We start from the raw sequence: 21293 nt of genomic DNA on the forward strand, positions 1-21293 counted from the left end.
CAGCCCTTTAATACAGTTCCTGTGGGTTGCGACCTACAGGTTGAGAACCGGTGTTTTAATAGAGACATTATTTTAAAGTATTTTTAAAAGGCATCCAATAATGACATTAAGAAAACAAAACAAGATTATGGTGAAAGTTACCAAGAGAGAAGGGAAAGAAAGTTTTCTATCTCATGCACTTTGGTTCTAATCTTGGTCCACTGATTATAAATCATTTAATCTCTTTTGAGTTTCTTCACTTGCAAACTAAGCATAGGGTTATTCACAATAAACGTATAAGGTATTGTGAAGACCTGAGATAATACAGCAAAGATGCTAGCACAGTATTTGGCAAATAGCAGGCATCAAGTACATAGAAGTTATAATTACTATTTAACAAATTATAACCATACATTTTTCAATCTTCATTTTCTTTTAACTGTTTCTGGGTACGCGAAACTGGGTTCACATTTTCATCAGTTAGTGTAGGATTTTTTTTTTTTTTTTTAAGATTACTGGGTTTTATTTAAAGGCTTTTTTTGCTTTTATTTTAAAATATTCTCATGGGTATTATACTAGTCCTGAACCATCCTCATCCCAGGAGACCTAAAGCCTCCGGCTGCAAATGAGAAAATGTGGGCATCGGTATAGATGGGAAGGTTCCTTTCTTTTTCTATTGGTCCTGCTGTTTTCTTAAAGCAATTAACAGGCTCATGAGAGAAAGAGGTACCCAGAATCATCTAGCTCCACTGCCTGCGAGCCCTTCATCATCCAAGTTAGGACACAAAATGGCGAGTGGGATGTGACATGAGTTTCCTCGGCTCAAAGCCGAGGAAAACGCCTGTGAGTCAGAGATCTGACACGTGACTGGATTTTTTCAGGAGTTAGATTTGCTCAGCCATGATGGAGGTACTTTTGTCTGAAATATTGTTCATTAGCACCTTAGTAAATGTGCAAATATTATGAACTTGGGAAAATTAATTTGAGTGCATGACAAGCAAATGCATAATGAATGAGTCATGAAAAGTGTTATCTGCATATTCTACTTATTTTGTAAACAGCAGAAGTTGTAATGTGTACAATCAATCTGTGTGTTCAAATAGGAGAAATTTGTAGTCAGAGCCTGAAGACTAGGCAAGCGTCTGTGACAGACTGGATCCCACCATAAATGCAGTTCATGATGATATATTCTTTAAGTGGCCCTCTCACCTTCTGCTGACTCCCGCTCTGTCTTCCTGGAGTGCACGGTGACGGATGATGCTTGGGAAAGATCAGTGCCTGTTCTCCAGACACAAACCTCCACGTAGCCAGCGCTTTCATCAACATGGTACTCAGCAACCCCAAAGTGCAGGGCAGGTGCTAAGGAGGCAGGAAAGGACAAATGGAGAATGCTCAGCCTCTCAGGCATACCATCTCCTCTGGACCTGTGTCACAATTGTCGGACTTGACAGGTCCCACAGGTCCTATTTATATATAGCTCAGGGAGTAAAAAAAAAAATAAAAAACACAAAAAGCCACATCAAAGATCCACTCACAAAAAGACTTTGACTCCAGGAAGTGCAACAAAGAAAAAAATCAGTTGGAATTCCATTCATTTTCTGTTTTAAGAGCTTTCTGTTATATGGTAGAAATTTCCCTATTGCAGAAAATTGGCCAGTCGGCTGGAACTCAGCCAAGTCAGCTATTGTTCAGCAAAAGACGGTTGAAGAAGTATAGGCAGTGCCTCCATCACTTTCCCCTGAGAAAATTGCTCTGGTTGTGGGGAGGGACAGTTGAGCCAGGATTCTGAATTTGGAGATGCTGCTGTGCCTTTTCTTATGGCATTTGCTGATCACAGGGACAGACAGAACTCCTAGGTCTGGGGCTGAGGGTATGGGGCATGAGCAGTCCTGTTAGCTGAGATGCCAGATATGCACTCCTAGAGGCGGAGAAGTGACTCCTGAGAGAGGAGGCTAAGGAGACCAGCACCCCTGCCATGCTTCAGGGGCGTGTGGAAGAGAAACGCACATCTTTTAAAGAGGGGAAAAGTTTGACAAGGAGAATATTGATCTGGCCAAACAGGTATACCTACCCATACGCCGCTCACTGTCTTCCAAAAAGTAGCTTATGAATTTAAAATGACTATTTAAAGCCTATGCACGCTTTTGCTGTTATGCTAGATATACACTGTCATGAAAAACATTTTGAAATAAATGTTTTTGCTTGGGCTGTGATATATATAGGTGGAAAAAAAGTATAAACATTAAGATAATCAGCTTGACTGTGGACAAATGATTCCCTGAGATTATAAAACAGAAAATCAGTTATAGAGATGATACTTTTGCAAAACATATTGCAATACTGAAGCATATCTGAATTAAAACTAAAAATTTGAAGGATAGATATCAGATTGAATAAGTATTATTTTCTCAAGATATATTAGAGATTGCTCAACCGCCAAAGGAAATTTTACCATGGCATCTCTTATAATCTAATAACTGATTTGTCCACTTTTTCCCCCAGAAACCTCTGGTATCATACCCCACTCGGTGCCCTGTGTCCCAATCACACCAAACAACTCAGAATGTGTCCAACACAACATGCATTTGTGAGTCTTCATATTTGCAGGTGATGTTCTAAGAGTTGGAATGTACCAGTTTTGGTGAATGCCTCCTCATTCTTTTAAACTTTGATAAAAAGTTACTCGCTCTAGGGCGGCGCCTGTGGCTCAGCAGGTAGGGCGCCGGTCCCATATGCCGGAGGTGGCGGGTTCAAACCCAGCCTCGGCCAAAAAAAAAACCACAACAACAACAACAAAAAAATAAAAGTTACTCGCTCTAGGAAGATATATTATTCTGATTATTTACCCTGTACTTCCATAACATTTTGAATAGTTCTCTTACTGCCGTGATGGGTCACACTTGCTATTTGCTCAACTCAGGCATATGGCAGGTGGGAGGCCTGTACTCAGAGAAGGGTGGTAGGGAATTTCTTACCTTTCTTTTCTTTTTTCTTTTTCTTTCTTTCTTTTTTTTTTTATTAAATCATAGCTGTGTACATCAATATGATCATGGGGCACCATACACTTGGTTCATAGACCATTTGACACATTTTCATCACATTAGTTGACATAGTCCTCCTGGCATTTTCTTAGTTCCTTTGCTAAGACATTTACATTCCACATTTACCAAGCCTCACATACCCTTGTAAGATGCACCACAGGTATGATCCTTTCAATGCCCCTCCCTCTACTCAGCTCCCCCCTCCCTCCCCACCCTTTCCTCCTTCCCCTTATTCTTAGGTTGTAACTGGGTTATAGCTTTATGTGAAGGTCCTAAATTAGTTTCATAGTAGGGGTGAGTACATTGGATACTTTTTCTTCCATTCTCGAGATACTTTACTGAGAAGAATATGTTCCAGCTCCATCCATGTAAACATGAAAGAAGTAAAGTCTCCATCTTTCTTCAAGGCTGCATAGTATTCCATGGTGTACATATACCACTATTTATTAATACATTCGTGGATCGATGGGCATTTGGGTTTCTTCCATGACTTAGCAATTATGAATAGGGCTGCAATAAACATTCTGGTACAAATATCTTTGTTATGATGTGATTTTTGGTCTTCTGGGTATATGCCCGGTAGAGGGATTACAGGATTGAATGGCAGATCTATTTGTAGATCTCTAAGTATTCTCCATATATCTTTCCAAAAGGAATGTATTAATTTGCATTCCCACCAGCAGTGCAAAAAGTGTTCCCTTTTCTCCACATCCGTGCCAACATCTCTGGTCTTGGGATTTTGTGATATAGGCTAGTCTCACTGGAGTTAGATGATATCTCACAGTAGTCTTGATTTGCATTTCTCTGATGATTAAAGATGATGAGCATTTTTCCATATGTCTGAAGGCCACGCGCCTGTCTTCTTCAGAGAAGTTTCTCTTCAAATCCCTTGCCCAGCCTGTGATGGTATCACTTTTTTTTTCTTGCTAATGTGTTTGAGTTCTCTGTGGATTCTGGTTATTAAACCTTTGTCAGAGACATAACTTGCAAATATCTTCTCCCATTCTGTGGGCTGTTTGCTTGCTTTACTTAGTGTATTCTTGGCTGTGCAGAAGCTTTTCAGTTTGAGCAAGTCCCAATAGTGTATTTTTGAAGCTGCTTCAATTGCCCGGGGGGTCCTTCTCATAAAAAACTCGCCCAACCCAATTTGTTCAAGGGTTTTCCCTGCACTCTCTTCTAGTATTTTTATAGTTTCATGTCTTACGTTTAAATCTTTAATCCAGTTAACAGTCTATCTTGGTTAATGGTGAAAGGTGTGGGTCCAGTTTCAGTCTTCTACAGGTTGCCAGCCAGTTCACCAAGCACCATTTGTTAAATAGGGAATATTTTCCTCACTGAATGTTTTTAATTGGCTTGTCAAAGATTAAATAATGGTAAGTAGCTGGATTCATCTCTTGGTTCTCTATTCTGTTCCAGACATCTACTTCTCTGTTTTTGTGCCAATACCATGCTGTTTTGATCACTATCGATTTGTAGTATAGTCAGAGGTCTGGTAGAGTAATTCCTCCTGCTTTGTTTTTATTTTTGAGTAATGTCTTAGCTATTCGAGGTTTTTTTCTGATTCCATATAAAATGAAGTATTGTTTTTTCAAGATCTTTAAAGTATGACAGTGGAACTTTAATAGGGATTGCGTTGAAGTTATATATTGCTTTGGGTAGTATGGACATTGTAACAATGTTGATTCTTCCCAGCCATGAGCATGGTATGTTTTTCCATTTATTTTTTTTATTTTTTAATTTTATTTTATTTTTTATTGTTGGGGATTCATTGAGGGTACAATAAGCCAGGTTACACTGATTGCAATTGTTAGGTAAAGTCCCTCTTGCAATCATGTCTTGCCCCCATAAAGTGTGACACACACCAAGGCTCCACCAACCTCCCTCCTTCCCTCTTTCTGTTTCCCCCTCATAACCATAATTGTCATTAATTGTCCTCATATCAAAATTGAGTACATAGGATTCATGCTTCTCCATTCTTGTGATGCTTTACTAAGAATAATGTCTTCCACGTCCATCCAGGTTAATACGAAGGATGTAAAGTCTCCATTTTTTTTAATGGCTGAATAGTATTCCATGGTATACATATACCACAGCTTGTTAATCCATTCCTGGGTTGGTGGGCATTTAGGCTGTTTCCACATTTTGGCGATTGTAAATTGAGCTGCAATAAACAGTCTAGTACAAGTGTCCTTATGATAAAAGGATTTTTTTCCTTCTGGGTAGATGCCCAGTAATGGGATTGCAGGATCAAATGGGAGGTCTAGCTTGAGTGCTTTGAGGTTTCTCCATACTTCCTTCCAGAAAGGTTGTACTAGTTTGCAGTTCCACCAGCAGTGTAAAAGTGTTCCCTTCTCTCCACATCCACGCCAGCATCTGCAGTTTTGAGATTTTGTGATGTGGGCCATTCTCACTGGGGTTAGATGATATCTCAGGGTTGTTTTGATTTGCATTTCTCTAATATATAGAGATGATGAACATTTTTTCATGTGTTTGTTAGCCATTCGTCTGTCGTCTTTAGAGAAAGTTCTATTCATGTCTCTTGCCCATTGATATAAGGGATTGTTGGCTTTTTTCATGTGGATTAATTTGAGTTCTCTATAGATCCTAGTTATCAAGCTTTTGTCTGATTGAAAATATGCAAATGTCCTTTCCCATTGTGTAGGTTGTCTCTTTGCTTTGGTTATTGTCTCCTTAGCTGTACAGAAGCTTTTCAGTTTAATGAAGTCCCATTTGTTTATTTTTGTTGTTGTTGCAATTGCCATGGCAGTCTTCTTCATGAAGTCTTTCCCCAGGCCAATATCTTCCAGTGTTTTTCCTATGCTTTCTTGGAGGATTTTTATTGTTTCATGCCTTAAGTTTAAGTCTTTATCCATCTTGAATCAATTTTTGTGAGTGGGGAAAGGTGTGGGTCCAGTTTCAGTCTTTTACATGTAGACATCCAGTTCTCCCAACACCATTTATTGAATAGGGAGTCTTTCCCCCAAGGTATGTTCTTGTTTGGTTTATCAAAGATTAGGTGGTTGTAAAATGTTAGTGTCATTTCTTGGTTTTCAATTCGATTCCAAGTTCTATGTCTCTGTTTTTGTGCCAGTACCATGCTGTCTTGAGCACTATGGCTTTGTAGTACAGACTAAAATCTGGTATGCTGATGCCCCCAGCTTTATTTTTGTTACAGAGAACTGCCTTAGCTATACGGGGTTTTTTCTGGTTCCATAAAAAACGCAGAATCATTTTTTCCAAATCTTGAAAGTACGATGTTGGTATTTTGATAGGAATGGCATTGAATAGGTAGATTGCTTTGGGAAGTATAGACATTTTAACAATGTTGATTCTTCCCATCCATGAGCATGGTATGTTCTTCCATTTGTTAATATCCTCTGCTATTTCCTTTCTGAGGATTTCATAGTTTTCTTTATAGAGGTCCTTCACCTCCTTTGTTAGGTATATTCCTAGGTATTTCACTTTCTTTGAAACTATGGTGAAGGGAGTTGTGTCCTTAATTAGCTTCTCATCTTGACTGTTATTGGTGTAAAGAAAGGCTACTGACTTGTGGACATTGATTTTATATCCTGAAACATTACTGTATTTTTTGATGACTTCTAGGAGTCTTGTGGTTGAGTCTTTGGGGTTCTCTAAGTATAAGATCATGTCGTCAGCAAAGAGGGAGAGTTTGACCTCCTCTGCTCCCATTTGGATTCCCTTTATGTCCTTGTCTTGCCTAATTGTATTGGCTAGAACTTCCAGCACTACGTTGAATAGTAAAGGTGACAGAGGACAACCTTGTCTGGTTCCAGTTCTAAGAGGAAAAGCTTTGAGTTTTACTCCATTCAGTAAAATCTTGGCTGTGGGTTTGTCATAGATAGCTTCAATCAGTTTTAGAAATGTGCCACCTATGCCTATACTCTTCAGTGTTCTAATTAGAAAAGGATGCTGGATTTTATCAAATGCTTTTTCTGCATCTATTGAGAGGATCATGTGATCTTTATTTTTGCCTCTGTTAATATGGTGGATAACATTTGTGGACTTGCGTATGTGAAACCAGCCTTGCATCCCTGGGATGAAGCCTACTTGATCATGATGAATGACTTTTTTGATGATAAGCTGTAGTCTATTGCCTAGGATTTTGTTGAGAATTTTTGCATCTATATTCATGAGTGAGATTGGTCTGAAATTCTCCTTTTTGTTTGGGTCTTTTCCTGGTTTTGGTATCAGGGTGATGTTTGTTTCATAGAATGTGTTGGGGAAGATTCCTTCTTCCTCAATTTTTAGGAATAATTTCTGCAGTAGAAGAATAAGCTCTTCCTTGAAGGTTTGATAGAATTCTGGTGTGAAGCCATCTGGACCAGGGCATTTTTTGGTTGGAAGATTTTTTATTGTTTCTTTGATCTCAGTGCTTGAAATTGGTCTGTTCAGGAGCTCTATTTCTTCCTGGCTGAGTCTAGGGAGAGGGTGTGATTCCAAATATTGATCCATTTCCTTCACATTGTCAAATTTCTGGGCATAGAATTTCTGGTAGTATTCAGAGATGATCTCTTGTATCTCTGTGGGATCAGTTGTTATTTCCCCTTCATCATTTCTGATTGAGGTTACTAGAGATTTTACTTTTCTATTCCTCGTTAGTCTGGGCAGTGGTTTATCTATTTTATTAATTTTTTCAAAAAACCAACTCCTTGTTTCATTAATTTTCTGAATGATTCTTTTGTTTTCCATTTCATTGATCTCTGATTTGATTTTAGATATTTCTTTTCTTCTACTGAGTTTAGGCTAAGATTGTTCTTCTTTTTCCAATTCCATAAAGTGGCTTGTGAGATTGTTGATGTGCTCTCTTCCTGTTTTTTGAATGTAGGCATCTAAAGCGATGAATTTTCCTCTCAAAACTGCTTTTGCAGTATCCCACAGGTTTTGGTAGCTTGTGTCTTCATTGTTGTCATGCTCAAGGAAGTTAATTATTTCCTGTTTTACTTCTTCCTGCACCCATCTGTTATTCAACAGAAGATTGTTTAATTTCCATGCCTGTGTGTGCGGTCGAGTGTTTTTGTTAGAGTTGAGTTCCACCTTTAGTGCCTTATGGTCTGAGAAGATAAAAGGTAAAATTTCAATTCTTTTGATTCTGTTGATATTTGTTTTGTGTCCCAGGATCTGATCAATTTTGGAGAATGTTCCATGGGGTGATGAGAAGAATGTATATTCTTTATCTTTGGGATGGAGTGTTCTATATGCGTCTATCAAGCAAAGTTGTTCTAGGGTCTCATTTAAGTCTCTTATATCCTTGTTTAATTTCTGTTTAGAGGATCTCTCCAGCTCTGTAAGAGGAGTGTTAAGGTCCCCTGTTATTATGATATTATCAGATATCATATTGCTCAGACTGAGTAAGGTCTGTTTCAAGAATCTGGGAGCATTTAAATTGGGTGCATAAATATTTAGAATTGAAATGTCTTCTTGTTGTATTTTTCCCTTGACCAATATAAAATGACCATCTTTGTCTTTTTTGACTTTAGTTGCTTTAAATCCACATGTATCTGAAAATAAGATTGCAACTCCTCTTTTCTTCTGAATTCCATTTGCCTGAAAAATTGTCTTCCAACCCTTGACTCGGAGCTTTAATTTGTCTTTTGAAGCCAGGTGTGTTTCTTGCAGACAGCAAATGGATGGCTTGTGTTTTTTAATCCAGTCAACCAATCTATGTCTCCTCAGTGGGGAATTCAAGCCATTAACATTTATTGAGATAATTGATAAGTGTGGTAGTATTCTATTCATCTTATTTGGTGAGAGTCCATTGCTTAGTTTTATCTTTTGCATCAGTGTGGAGGTTAGGTTCTGTCCTTTAATTTCTGAGTTCTTACTTTGCTGCTGATCCATTGTGGTGGTCAGTGTGCAGAACAGGTTGAAGTATTTCCTGTAGAGCTGGTCTTGTTGTGGCAAATTTCCTCAATGTTTGTATATCCGTAAATGATTTGATTTCTCCGTCAATTTTTAAGCTTAGCTTAGCAGGGTACAGAATTCTGGGCTGGAAATTGTTCTGTTTAAGTAGATTAAAGGTTAGATGACCATTGTCTTCTTGCTTGGAAAGTTTCATTAGAGAAGTCAGCGGTCACTCTGATGGATTTGCCCCTGTAGGTTAACTGGCGCTTACTCCTGGCAGCTTGCAGAATCTTTTCTTTTGTCTTGACTTTGGACAGGTTCATCACAATGTGTCTTGGAGAAGCTCGGTTAGAGTTGAGGTGACCTGGGGTCCGATAGCCCTCTGAAAGCAGTGTGTCAGAATCTTTGGTGATATTTGGGAAATTTTCTTTTATAATATTCTCTAGTATGGCTTCCATTCCGCTGGGGCATTCTTCTTCCCCTTCTGGGATTCCTATAACTCGTATGTTGGAACGCTTCATAGAGTCCCATAATTCTGACAGTGAATGTTCTGCTTTCTCTCTCTTCTTTTCTGCCTCTTTTACTATCTGAGTTATCTCAAAAACTTTGTCTTCTACCTCTGAAATTCTTTCTTCTGCATGGTCTAACCTGTTGCTGATACTTTCCATTGCATCTTTAAGTTCCCTAATTGACTGTTTCAGTTCCTTGAGCTCTGCTATATCCTTTTTATATTCTTCATATCGTTCTTCTCTTATTTGATTCTGGTTTTGAATTTCCTTTTGGTTATTTTCCACTTTATTAGCAGTTTCCTTCATTGTTTCCATCATTTCTTTCATTGTTTGCAACATGTGTATTCTAAATTCCCTTTCTGTCATTCCTAACATTTCTTTATAGGTGGAATCCTCTGCAGTAGCTACCTCATGGTCCCTTGGCAGGGTTGTTCTGGACTGGTTCTTCATGTTGCCTGGAGTTTTCTGCTGATACTTCCTCATGAGTGATTTCTTTTATCTGTTTCCTTGTCCTAATTTTCCTTTCACTTCCTCTTGCTCTTTAAGTTCTCGTGCCTGTGGAAGTTGCGGGCGGGGTTAGACGGATTGAACACTCGCGACCAGTTGCTGGTTTTTCACTGTTTTAGTCCTCCTCTTGGGGTCCAGAAGTCTCTCGCTGACTCCCTGTATCCTTTCAGGGGTGATGATAGGCAGATCCCACCAGCCAGAGATGCCTGGAGTCCTATCTGTTTTTCCATTTATTAACATTTTCGGCTATCTCTTTTCTTAGAGTTTCATAGTTCTCTTTATATAGGTCTTTCACATCCTTTGTTAGATAAACTCCCAAATATTTCATCTTCTTTGGCATTACTGTGAATGGGACAGTGTCCTCAATTGTTTTTCAGCTTGACTATTGTTGGTATATATAAAGGCTACCGATTTATGAATGTTGATTTTGTAACCTGAGACGTTGCTGTATTCCTTGATCACTTCTAAGAGTTTTGTAGTAGATTCCCTAGTGTTTTCCACATATACAATCATATCATCTGTGAAGAGCGAAAGTTTGATCTCTTCTGACCCTATGTGGATACCCTTGATCGCCTTTTCTTCCCTAATTGCAGTGGCTAAAACTTCCATTACAATGTTAAAAAGCAATGGAGACAATGGGCAGCCTTGTCTGGTTCCTGATCTAAGTGGAAATGATTTCAATTTAACTCCATTCAATATGATATTGGCTGTTGGTTTGCTGTAGACGGTCTCTATCAGTTTAAGAAATGTCCCTTCTATACCAATTTTCTTAAGTGTTCTGATCATGAAGGGATGTTGGATGTTATCAAAAGCTTTTTCTGCATCAATTGAGAGAATCATATGGTCTTTGTTTTTTACTTTGTTTTTGTGCTGAATTACATTTATAGATTTACATATATTGAACCAGCCTTGAGACCCTGGGGTAAAGCCAACTTGATCATGATGTATAATTTGTTTGATGTGTTGCTGGATTCTGTTTGTTAGGATCTTGTTGAATATTTTTGCATCTATATTCATTAGTGATATCTGTCTATAGTTTTCTTTTCTTGTTGGGTCTTTTCCTGGTTTGGGGATCAGGGTGATGTTTGCTTCATAGAACGTAGACTACCCAACGTAGTCTTCCTTCTTTTTCTACCTTTTGGAACAGGTTGAGTAGAATAGATACTAATTCCTCTTTAAAGGTTTGGTAGAATTCTGATGTGAAACCATCTAGTCTGGGCTTTTCTTTGTGGGGAGGTTTTGTATGGTTGATGTTATTTCCGAACTTGATATGGGCCTGTTCAACATTTCCACTTGATTCTGGTTAAGTCTTAGAAGGCGACGAGCTTCCAAGTATCGGTCCATTTCCTTCAGATTTTCATATTTCTGAGAGTAAAGTTTCTTGTAATATTCATTAAGGATTTTTTTGATTTCTGAGGAGTCTGTTGTTATTTCGTCTTTGTCATTTCTGATTGATGAGATTAGAGATTTTACTCTTTACTGATTAGGTTGTCCAACGGTTTATCTATTTTGTTGACCTTTTCAAAAAACCAGCTTTTTGATTTATTAATCTGTTGTATTATTGTTTTGTTTTCAATTTCATTTAGTTCTGCTATGATTTTGGTTATTTCTTTTCTTCTACTGGGTTTGGGGTTGGAGTGTTCTTACTTTTCCAGTTGCTTGAGATGTCCCATTAAGTTGTTAACTTCCTCTCTTTCCGTTCTCCTGAGGAAGGCTTGCAGTGCTATAAATTTCCCTCTTAGAACTGCCTTTGTGGTGTCCCAGAGGTTCTGATAGTTCGTGTCTTCATTTTCGTTTTGTTCCAAAAATTTGGCAATTGTTTCTTGATCTCATCTCTGACCCAGCTATCGTTCAGCATGAGATTATTTAACTTCCATGTTTTTGTATGAGTATGCAGATTCCTATTGTTAATCAGCTCAAGTTTTATTTCATGATGGTCCAAGAAGATGCATGGAATAACTTCTATTCCTTTATATTTACTGAGGCTAGACTTGTGACCTAAGATGTGATCGATTTTGGAGTAAGTTCCGTGTATTCAGTTTTGTTAGGATGATATGTTCTGTAGATGTCTGCTAAATCTAAATGCTGGATGGTTAGATTTAAATCTAAAATTTCTTTACTCAGCTTTTTGTTGGAGGATCGATACATCACTGCCAAAGGAGTGTTGAAATCTCCTACTATTATGGAGCTGTAGGAAATCAAGTTGCTTATGTCTGTTAGAGTTTCTCTGATAAATTGAGGTGCATTCTGGTTGGGTGCATAGATATTCATAATTGAAATCTCATCATATTGAGTATTACCCTTAACAAATATGAAGTGACCATTCTTGTCCTTCCTTACTTTTGTTGGTTTAAAGCCTATTTGTCTGCAAATAAAATTGCAACACCTGCTTTTTTCTGGTTACCATTTGCCTGAAATATGGATGACCATCCTTTCACCCTGAGTGTGTATTTGTCTTTTAAGTTAAGATGTGATTCTTGTAAGCAACAGATATCTGGTTTGAGTTTTTGTATCCAGTCAGCTAACTTATGTCTCTTTAGAGGACAGTTTAAGCCATTCACATTGATGGAGACTATTGATAAATCTGGTGAAATTTTGGGTATCGAGTTTTTCAAAAGTCCAGTGGACATTTTTAATCTTTTCACCTTTGTAGAAGATGGAGTTTGATCAGGAGTTTCTGAGTGAGTTTACGTTTGTAGTAGAGGATTGGGTTGGTCATTATGGAGGATAGGTCTGAGAATATCCTGAAGAGCTGGTTTGGTTGTGGCAAATTTCTTCAACATATTAATATCGTTAAAGTATTTAATTTCTCCATCATAGATGAAACTCAGTTTAGCTGGGTACAAGATTTGGGGTTGAAAGTTATTTTGCTTTAGGAGATTAAAATTCGATGACCACCCTCTTCTGGCTTGAAAAGTTTCAGCAGAGAGATCTGCAGTCTTTCTAATATTCTTACCTTTGTAGGTAATGGCTTTCTTTTGCCTGATAACCTTGAGAATTTTCTCCTTCATGTTAACTTTAGTGAAGCTAATTATGATATGTCTGGGGGATAACTTATTAGGGTTGAATCGTGCTGGAGTTCTGAAACTGTCTGTTATCTGAATTTCAGAGTCTCTAGGCATGTCTGGAAAATTTTCTTTCACAATTTCATGCAGAAGGGCCTCTGTGCCCAGCGAGTACACTTCATCGTTTTCTGGAACTCCTATTATTTGTATATTAGCCTTCTTCGAATTATCCCAGAGCTCTCTAAGAGAATGATCCGTTTTTGCTCTCATTTCTCTTCCTCTTTGAGAGTTTTGGAGCATTCAAAGGCTTTATCTTCAATGTCAGAAATCCTTTCTTCTGCTTGCTCCATACTGTTGCTGAGGGATTCTACTGTATTTTTCATATCTTTAAGGGCTGCAAATTCTTGCTTCAGTGTGTCTAAGTCTTTGGTGGTTTTGTCTTTAAATTCGTTAAATTCTTGAGACAACTTTTGAATTTCTCCTTGGATTCCTAATTCCACTTTGTTAATCTTGTCTGCAGTCCAAATTCTGAATTCGATTTCTGACATGTCTGCCAGTTTTTTATGAATGGGATCTTCAATTACATGTGCCATATCTTTCCTTGGGGGAGGGGGCTTGATCTATTCTGGTTATTCATGTTACCAGAGTTTTTCCACTGATTCCGCCCCATGGTTGTTTTACTCCCTTTGATTTTTTACCCTGGCGTTTAGTTGAGGGCCTGTTCAGTGTTGTGGCCTGAGAGACTGGGGCCCTGTCTGGTGTGGTGGGGCTAAGTGGTTCTGACTTATTTTCAGCTGGCTTCTGTTTGACCCCAGTGAAGCACTTGCTCTGGATTGAAGTCTCAGTTCTCTGAGTCGGCCCTGCCCTGTAAGTTTCCTGGGTCTGTGAGTCACCTCAGGCAAATCCTATATTCAGGGGTGGCCTCCTCTGGTTGCCCAGGGAGGCAGGGGGTGTGGCTTCAGCCACCTCAGGGAACTGCCGCTCTGATGTGGTTCTCCCCAAGCCTCACTCCTGTGTCCCAGAGTCAGGACTGACCAACCGCAGTTCAGGCACTGTCCAGGTCCCGACAAATCCCCCAAGAATCTGGACTCCTAGGGGACAGGCCTCCAGTTCCCAGAGTGAGGGTGGGGTGGGGTGCCGGGAGCCCAGAGCCCAGAGTCTCTCACCCGGCCACACTGCCGCAGCTCAAGCCTTCAGGCTTCAGAGTGAGGGTGGGGTTGGGGGAGCAGCTGGAGCTCAGAGCCACCGGCAGTGAACAGACTCAGTTCGACCCAGTTCCTTTCCCGGCCACACGGCAGGCACTCAGGTCTCCAGACCACAAAGCAAGGGCGGAGGGAGCGCCGGGAGCCCAGAGCCCCCGGTAGCAAGGCCACACAGTTCCACTCAGTTTTATGCCTGGTTGTATTGTTGCCCAATGAAGGCTGCTGCACCACGCCTCAGGGAAGCGCTGCCCTGGTGAGGGTCACCCTCCGCTGACTGTCTTCACCTCTCTCCCATGCCCCAGAATCAGCGCTGACCAGCCGCAGCTCAGGGACCGTCCTCTCCTCTCTAGAAGTCACCCAAGAATCTGAACTCCTGGGGGACAGGCTTTTAGACCTCAGAGAGAGTGGAGGGAAGTGCTGGGAGCTCAAAGTTGCCAGCAGAGGATATTTACAGTTTTATACAATTTTATGTCTGGCAGGAGAATGCCTAGGCACCCTAGTAAGGGACATAGGTCCAGATTTTAGTAGGTCTCTTCCGTGAAGTGTAGTGGGAGGGCCTTTGATTCATGCCCGTTTGTTTGTGGGGTTCTTAAGCCGATCAGGTGGGGGAGGGGGGACTCCCATCCGCTTGGTGGTGGGTTTTGTACCTTCTGTTTGTGTCCTTGTGGTTGCAGCTCTCCTCAGCAGGGTTGATGTGCGTTCTTCAACTTTCTCACTTGGTGCTGCTTGAATCCATCAGGTTACTTGCTAAATTTTCATCCCTTAACTCTCCTTCAGGACGGGAGCCTCTGTGGAAAGCTGGCTTCAGTTCGCCATCTTGTCTCCGCCCCCTCTTTTTTCAATTGACATACAATAACTGTACATATTTATGGGATACGTAGTGGTGTTTTGATACACGTAATATGCAGTGATCAGATCAAGGTAATTTGCATATCCCATCCTTTCTTTTCTTACCAAGAACCTTATCCCCATTAGGGCTAGTGGATATTTATTTATTTTTTTTATTTATTTATTTTTTTACACAGCCAAAACTAAGAAATGTTTATTTTATAACTTTTTTTTTTATTAAATCGTAGCTGTGTACATTGATATGATCATGGGGCATCATTCACTAGCTTCACAGACCGTTTACCAAGTTTCACATATACCCTTGTAATAGTGGATATTTCTGATGCCTCCAAGGATATGACAGAAGGAGAGGCAAGACAATCAGGAAAGTTCTTTCTTTTTTTTACTTATTTTTTATTGGGCTACCATGCTGTTCTTGGCAGAGAGGGACATGATGAACTGCAAAGCATCTTGGGCTTGCTGGCCCACTGTCCCCTCTGGGTGAATGAAGGGACTCAGAAGGGAGATGAGGAAGTTGGCAGCCAGTTGGTCCTCACTCGTGTGGAAGAAGAGTTCCAGAATGGAGGGATCTTTGGCAAGGATGGAACAGAGTTGATTGAGCAGGACAACCAGCTTCCCCTCGCTACAGGGGTAGCTGTTCCTGAACAAGAGCTTAGCAGCAGCATCAGAGGCTTCAGAATGGGCTTGTGGTGCCACAGAGGCTGGTGCGACTGGGTGACCAACATCTCATCCATCTTTAGCTGCTCAATTTTAGTCTCATCAGTAAATTCCCTTCTCAGGCTCCAAAGGAAGAGTTTGTCCATTATGTTCTCCAAGACCACAAATTCCAGGACTGGCCCCATCTCAGCGTCCTTGGCTTGCTCTTCAATCAGCAGGAAAAGCCTGTGTTCTACATAATTCTGCACAGCACTGGCCTCAGCTGGAGGGACAGACCCATACTTTGCCTGGGTGTTCTTCTCTAAGACTCTCAGAACCTGTGCCCACTGGTTTCTGAATACAATCATGCTTGTTTCTGGGTCAATGCCTTGTAGGCTCACAGCTGCAGCTGGAGTCAGCTGCCTGTCGAAAACAAGGACCTCACAAACCTTAACAAATCAATGCTTCTGAGTCATGTTTCCTTACAAGGTAGAAAGCAGTCACTAGGTCTCTAAATGCAACTTCTTTATGTTTCATTGTCACTGTCCTAAACCGGTGATTGCTGTTTTCAACAACCCACTGCCGGGCTGGCATTAGCTCACTTCACACTTCAGAGAAGCAGAAAAGATTTCTCCAACATTTGGCTCTGCTGGAAACCTCCAGAAGACTTCCAACACCTGTTGCAGGCCGCGGCTCCTGCTCCCGGCACAGTGCTGGACTCCTTTAAATGAGCGTCCTCCGGAAAGTTTAGGAAGTTGTCGCCCAGGTCCCGGGGATGCGGGCCCGGCAGCCGCCACCCGCACCGGGCACTGCGAGGACAGCAACGCGGCCCCTCCCCGTCCAGCACCCTCGGCTCCACGGTCCGGCCAGCCACTCGCAGGGCTCCGCTGCTGGGCTCCGGGCCCAGCTCCGACCCCGCAGAGTAACCGGGAAGAAAGTGCGACTCCGGAAAGTCTGGGCACAACTTCTCCACCATGCTGCAGCTGGTGGCTGAGCCGCGCGGGTCCCTGGCTCGCCTCGGGAGCGGGGCCGGGCCAGGCCGGGGCCAGGAAAGTTCTTTCTGGATGGATATTTTCATGGTTGTCTTTGAGGGACTTGGAAGACGCAAGGAAAATCTGATGCTATTTCTCAGGAGCACTTTTCTGGGTTCTTTGAAGACCTCTCACTCACACGGTTGGGTATTTGCAGTTCCCTTGATAAGGAGGAAACATCTGCGTTCTGGCTGGTCTCTTAATCCTTTCCCAGCCCGTTAAGCATTTGCTGATGTCTCTGTTGAGGGCACTTCTGGACAAGACGCAGGACAAGTCCCCACTGGCTGTGTCTTGTATGCGTGGCTTGTGTCTGGCCTGTGGCCACCCGCCTGCAGCCTGTGCCTTGGTTAACTCTGGGAATGCCGCTTAATCCCAGTGGTTACTCCCCCGTGGTTGCTCACCCATCAAAGCAGCCAACCAGTTTATCTCCCACATTGAGATTTTCCAGGGAGATCCAGACCCCCAGTTCACTGTGACCTCCACATTGAGGTGACACACATTACCCTTTCCAGATGGTCTCCTTAGAGCCCCTTTTCTGAATTTAGCACTTCTTTGGAAAGCAAAAATGTTAAACTTACCATTCTCATGCCCGATTTTTCATATCAGAGCCCTGGGGTCAGGAACCATTCTTTGGGATCAGTGGCTGATATATTATAAGTACTCAAGAATTTGTCAAGTGTATAATTTTAACTCAGTTCTGTATATTTTGAACTTATTATTTTTTTTAAAGTTTGGACAAAGCGACCTGAATTTTTTAGCAAAGAAATTAGCTTATTTGGTATCAGGAAAGGGTAAGAAAAAAAATTAAAAAAATATTTCAATCACTTATGTTGCTGTTTGGAGGAAAAAAATGTAAGAATACAGTGAAGCATAAAGCATGAGAGTAAAGCATTACTTGGTAAAACCATCATGAAGCTCTTTTCAGATGTTCTATTTGTTGCACATCAGGGGATTTGTTGTAATAGAGAGAACAGCCCCTCTGCAAAGCTCAGCAGAGTCTCCACAGGATCCCAACCTTAGTTCAGGCAGGTATAATACCAGCAATGATTCCCAAGGATGGGCAATAAATGGTGAGCGTATGATGTTTGGCCACATCATGCTTAGGTTAAATGGATTCCACAGCCATAAATAGAAAAGAGAATGTTCTTTACATGGAAATAGGGTACAGAAATATGACAAGGTGGGATGTGAACCTCTCAAAAGAGACATGATCATCATTTAAAATGAGTTCAGTGTCCATATATTCAGATAAATTTAATGCCAAGTCCTGCAAGTGAGATGGCATAAATACTGCTGGTAAACTCCCAGAAGCCGCACAGAACAGGATGGATACCAAAAGATGGAAGGTAGGAAAATGTTTTTATTAGTTGCCTAAGGAAAGGAACTAGATTCTAGAAACAGACTTGTAAGCTTAATCTTCAGAAAAACTCTACAACTGCTTATTTCAGCAGGTTCTGCATTCTTAGAAAAGAAAGATAATGCCTCTGAATCAGTATTGGTTCTTTAGTGTCAGGTTTGGCAAAGTCAAATTCAATTTTTTTTCTTTTAGTTAAGCTCAACAAACACCTGTTGAGCGCCCCATGTGTGCTCTGAGCATAGTGCTAGTTGCTGGGGACATAAAGAGATTTTTGTTGTTGAGTCATTTTTGGCATAATAGGCCAGGAGCATCGATTTCAGCTAAATCCTACCTGCTATGGTGAAAGAAGGAACTGACCTCAGGGCTCAGAAGGAGTCCTGAAGAAAACAAGGCTGTACAGTATCTTAAAGAGTGAATGAGAATTGGCCAATGAGAGAGGTAGGGAAAATGTTCTGAGTGGATAGTTTGAACAAAGGCACATAAGTGAGAAAAAGCCTGGTGTTTGGGGAGGAATACAAGAGTTTTTTAATAATGTGTAAGGTGAAAGTAGGTGAATGCTTGGAATAAATTTAGAGAGGAGGGTGGAAGCCAGACACTGTAGGAACTTGGATCCATTTATGATGTTAGCTGTGGGCTTTTCATATATATATGGCCTTTATTATGTTGAGGTATTTTCCCTGTGAGAGTTTTCCCCATGATATGGGGTTGAATTTTATCAAATGCTTTTACTGCATCTATTGAGGTTTATGTAGTTTTTATCTTTCATTCTATTACTGGGTGTATGGTATGTGCTGGTAAATTCAGCTTGCTAGCATTTTGTTGAAGATTTTTGCATCTATGTAGCTATGTTTACACACAGGGATATTGGCCTGTAGTCTTTTTTTTTCCTTTTGGAATTTTGGTTTTGGTATTGGAGCAATGCTGGCCTCATGAAATGAGTTTGGAAGTGTGTGTTTTTTAATCTTTTGGAAGCATTTGAGAAGAATTAAAGTTATTTAATTCCTTAAATGTTTGGTGGACTTAACCACTGAAGCCATCTGATCCCGGGCTTGTTTTTGTTGGGAAGTTTTTATTACTGATTCAATCTCCTTATTAGTTATAAGCCTGTTAAGACTATTTCTTCATGATTCACTTTTGGTATATTATGTGTTTCTAAGAATTTATCCATTTCATTTAGGTTATCCAATTTGTTGTTAGTTATTCATAACCGTCTCTTATCCTTTTTATTTCTGTGGCATCAGTAATATATCCTTTTTCATTTTTGATTTTATTTATTTGAGACTTCTCTTTCTTGTTTTTCTCTTCAGTTCTGTCAATATTTGCCTCATATATTTGGGTGCTATGATGTTTGGTGCATTTATATTTATAATTGTTATATCTTCCTGATGAAATGATTGTCTACTAAAGATTTTTCAATTTTATTTTTTCAAAAAACTGAACTCTTTGTTTCACTGATTTTTCTATTATTTTTCCATTTTCTATTTCATTTATTTGTGTTTGAATCTTTATTGTTTCCTTTATTCTGCTAACTTTGAGCTTAATTTGTTCTTATTTTTCCATTTCCTTGGGGTATAAAGTTAGATTAGGTTGTTTAAAATCGTTCTTTTGAGATTTTCATTAGAAGGGTAGGCATTTATTCCTATAAACTTCCCTCTTAGTATCACTTTTGCTGTATAGTATAAGTTTTCATTTTAATTTGTCTCAAAATATTTTTTAATTTCTTTTTTGATTTCTTCTTTGTTATATTGTTTTTTTTTAAAGTGTGTTTATGTTCTACACAGTTATAAATTTTTCCAATTTTCCTTCTGCTAATGACTTATAGTTTCATTCCATTGTGGTCAGAAAAGAAATATTTGGATATGATTTTAACCTTCTAAAATTGGTTAAGAGTTGTATTGTGACCTAACATGTTGTCTTTCCTAGAGAATATTCTATGAATTTGAGAAAGATACATATGCTACCATTATTGGGTAGAATGTTCCATATTTGTCTACTAGGTTTTGGTCTATAGTGTTATTTAAGTTCACTGTTTCTTTCTTTTTCTTTCTTCTTCTTCTTTTTTTTTTTTGAGACAGAGTTTCTCTATGTTGCCCTTGGTAGAGTGCCATGGTGTCACAGCTCACAGCAACCTCAAACTCTTGGGTTTAAGCCTCCCAAGTAGCTGGGACTACAGACCCCTGCCACAACACCTGGCTATTTTTTTTGTTGTTGTTGTTGTCATTAGTGTTTAGCAGTCCTGGGCTGGCTTTGAGCCCACCAGCCCCCATGTATGTGGCTGGCACCCTAACCACTGAGCTATGGGAGCTGAGCCAAGTTCACTGTTTCTTTGTTGATTTTTCTGTTTTGTTGTTCTATCTTCATTAAAAGTGGTATATTGAAGTCTTCTAGTATTGTAGTATTATTTTATTGCTGTGTGTTTTTCTCTTCAGTTCTGTCAGTATTTGCCTCATATATTTGGGTGCTATGACATTTGGTGCATTTATATTTATAATTGTTATATCTTCCTGATGAAATGATCCTTTTATTATTGTGTAATGCCTTTCATTATCTCATGTGCGAGTTTCTAACTAAAAGATTTTTATTTTGTCTGATTTAAGAATAGCTTTCTATCCCTGCTAGTTTGGTTATCATTTGCAGGAATATCTTTGCTCATCCATCACTTTCAGTTTATGTGTATGTTTCATGCTGATAATATAATTAGATCTTGTGTGTTTGTGTGTGTCTGTTTAAATCCGCTCTGGCACTTTATGTCTTTTGATTAGGGAATCTAAATCATTTACATTTAAAGTAATTACTGGTAGGGATAAAAGTAATATTGCCAATTTTTTAGTTGTTTTCTGTTTGTCTTGTAGTTTTCCCTCTTTTCCTCTCTTGGAGTCTTCAATTATTGGATTTCATTGATTTTTTTCTGTATTGAAATGCTTTGATTACCTTCTCCTTTCTTTGTGTAATTTCTACAGGCATTTTCTATATAGTTACTATGAAGTTTACATAAAATATCTTATAGTTGTAATAGTCTATTTTAGCTTGTAACAAGTTAATTTCAATTGCCTACACAAACTTTACACCTTTAGTTTTCCAATTTTCAGAATATTACACGGGTACACACATTTTGGTTACATAATTTTATTTTGCACATTTAAAGTTATAAGTGTTCCCTTAACTCAAAATGTGCATTGTACCAGTTAGGTGTGAATTTATCCAATCCCTCCACCTTCCTCCCACGTACTTGATTTCTGTTGAGTTTTACTTCTGTATGTGCACATAGTTCCAATTTAGTATTGAGTACATGTGTTTTTATTTTTCTAATCTTGC

The 21293-nt window shown here is 39.7% G+C and overlaps 1 protein-coding gene across 1 annotated transcript in view; it reads right to left on the minus strand.

Annotated features, from left to right (window-relative positions):
* FREM3 (FRAS1 related extracellular matrix 3) overlaps positions 1–21293 on the minus strand; it is a 109275-nt gene that overhangs the window by 1857 nt on the left and 86125 nt on the right. Inside the window, exon 7 of the mRNA XM_053597733.1 lies at positions 1189–1338. Coding sequence (XP_053453708.1) covers positions 1189–1338 — 150 coding nt within the window. The remainder of the gene's footprint in view (positions 1–1188; positions 1339–21293) is intronic.

The sequence above is a fragment of the Nycticebus coucang genome, chromosome 1, assembly GCF_027406575.1.
Source record: "Nycticebus coucang isolate mNycCou1 chromosome 1, mNycCou1.pri, whole genome shotgun sequence".
Classification (NCBI taxonomy): domain Eukaryota; kingdom Metazoa; phylum Chordata; class Mammalia; order Primates; family Lorisidae; genus Nycticebus; species Nycticebus coucang.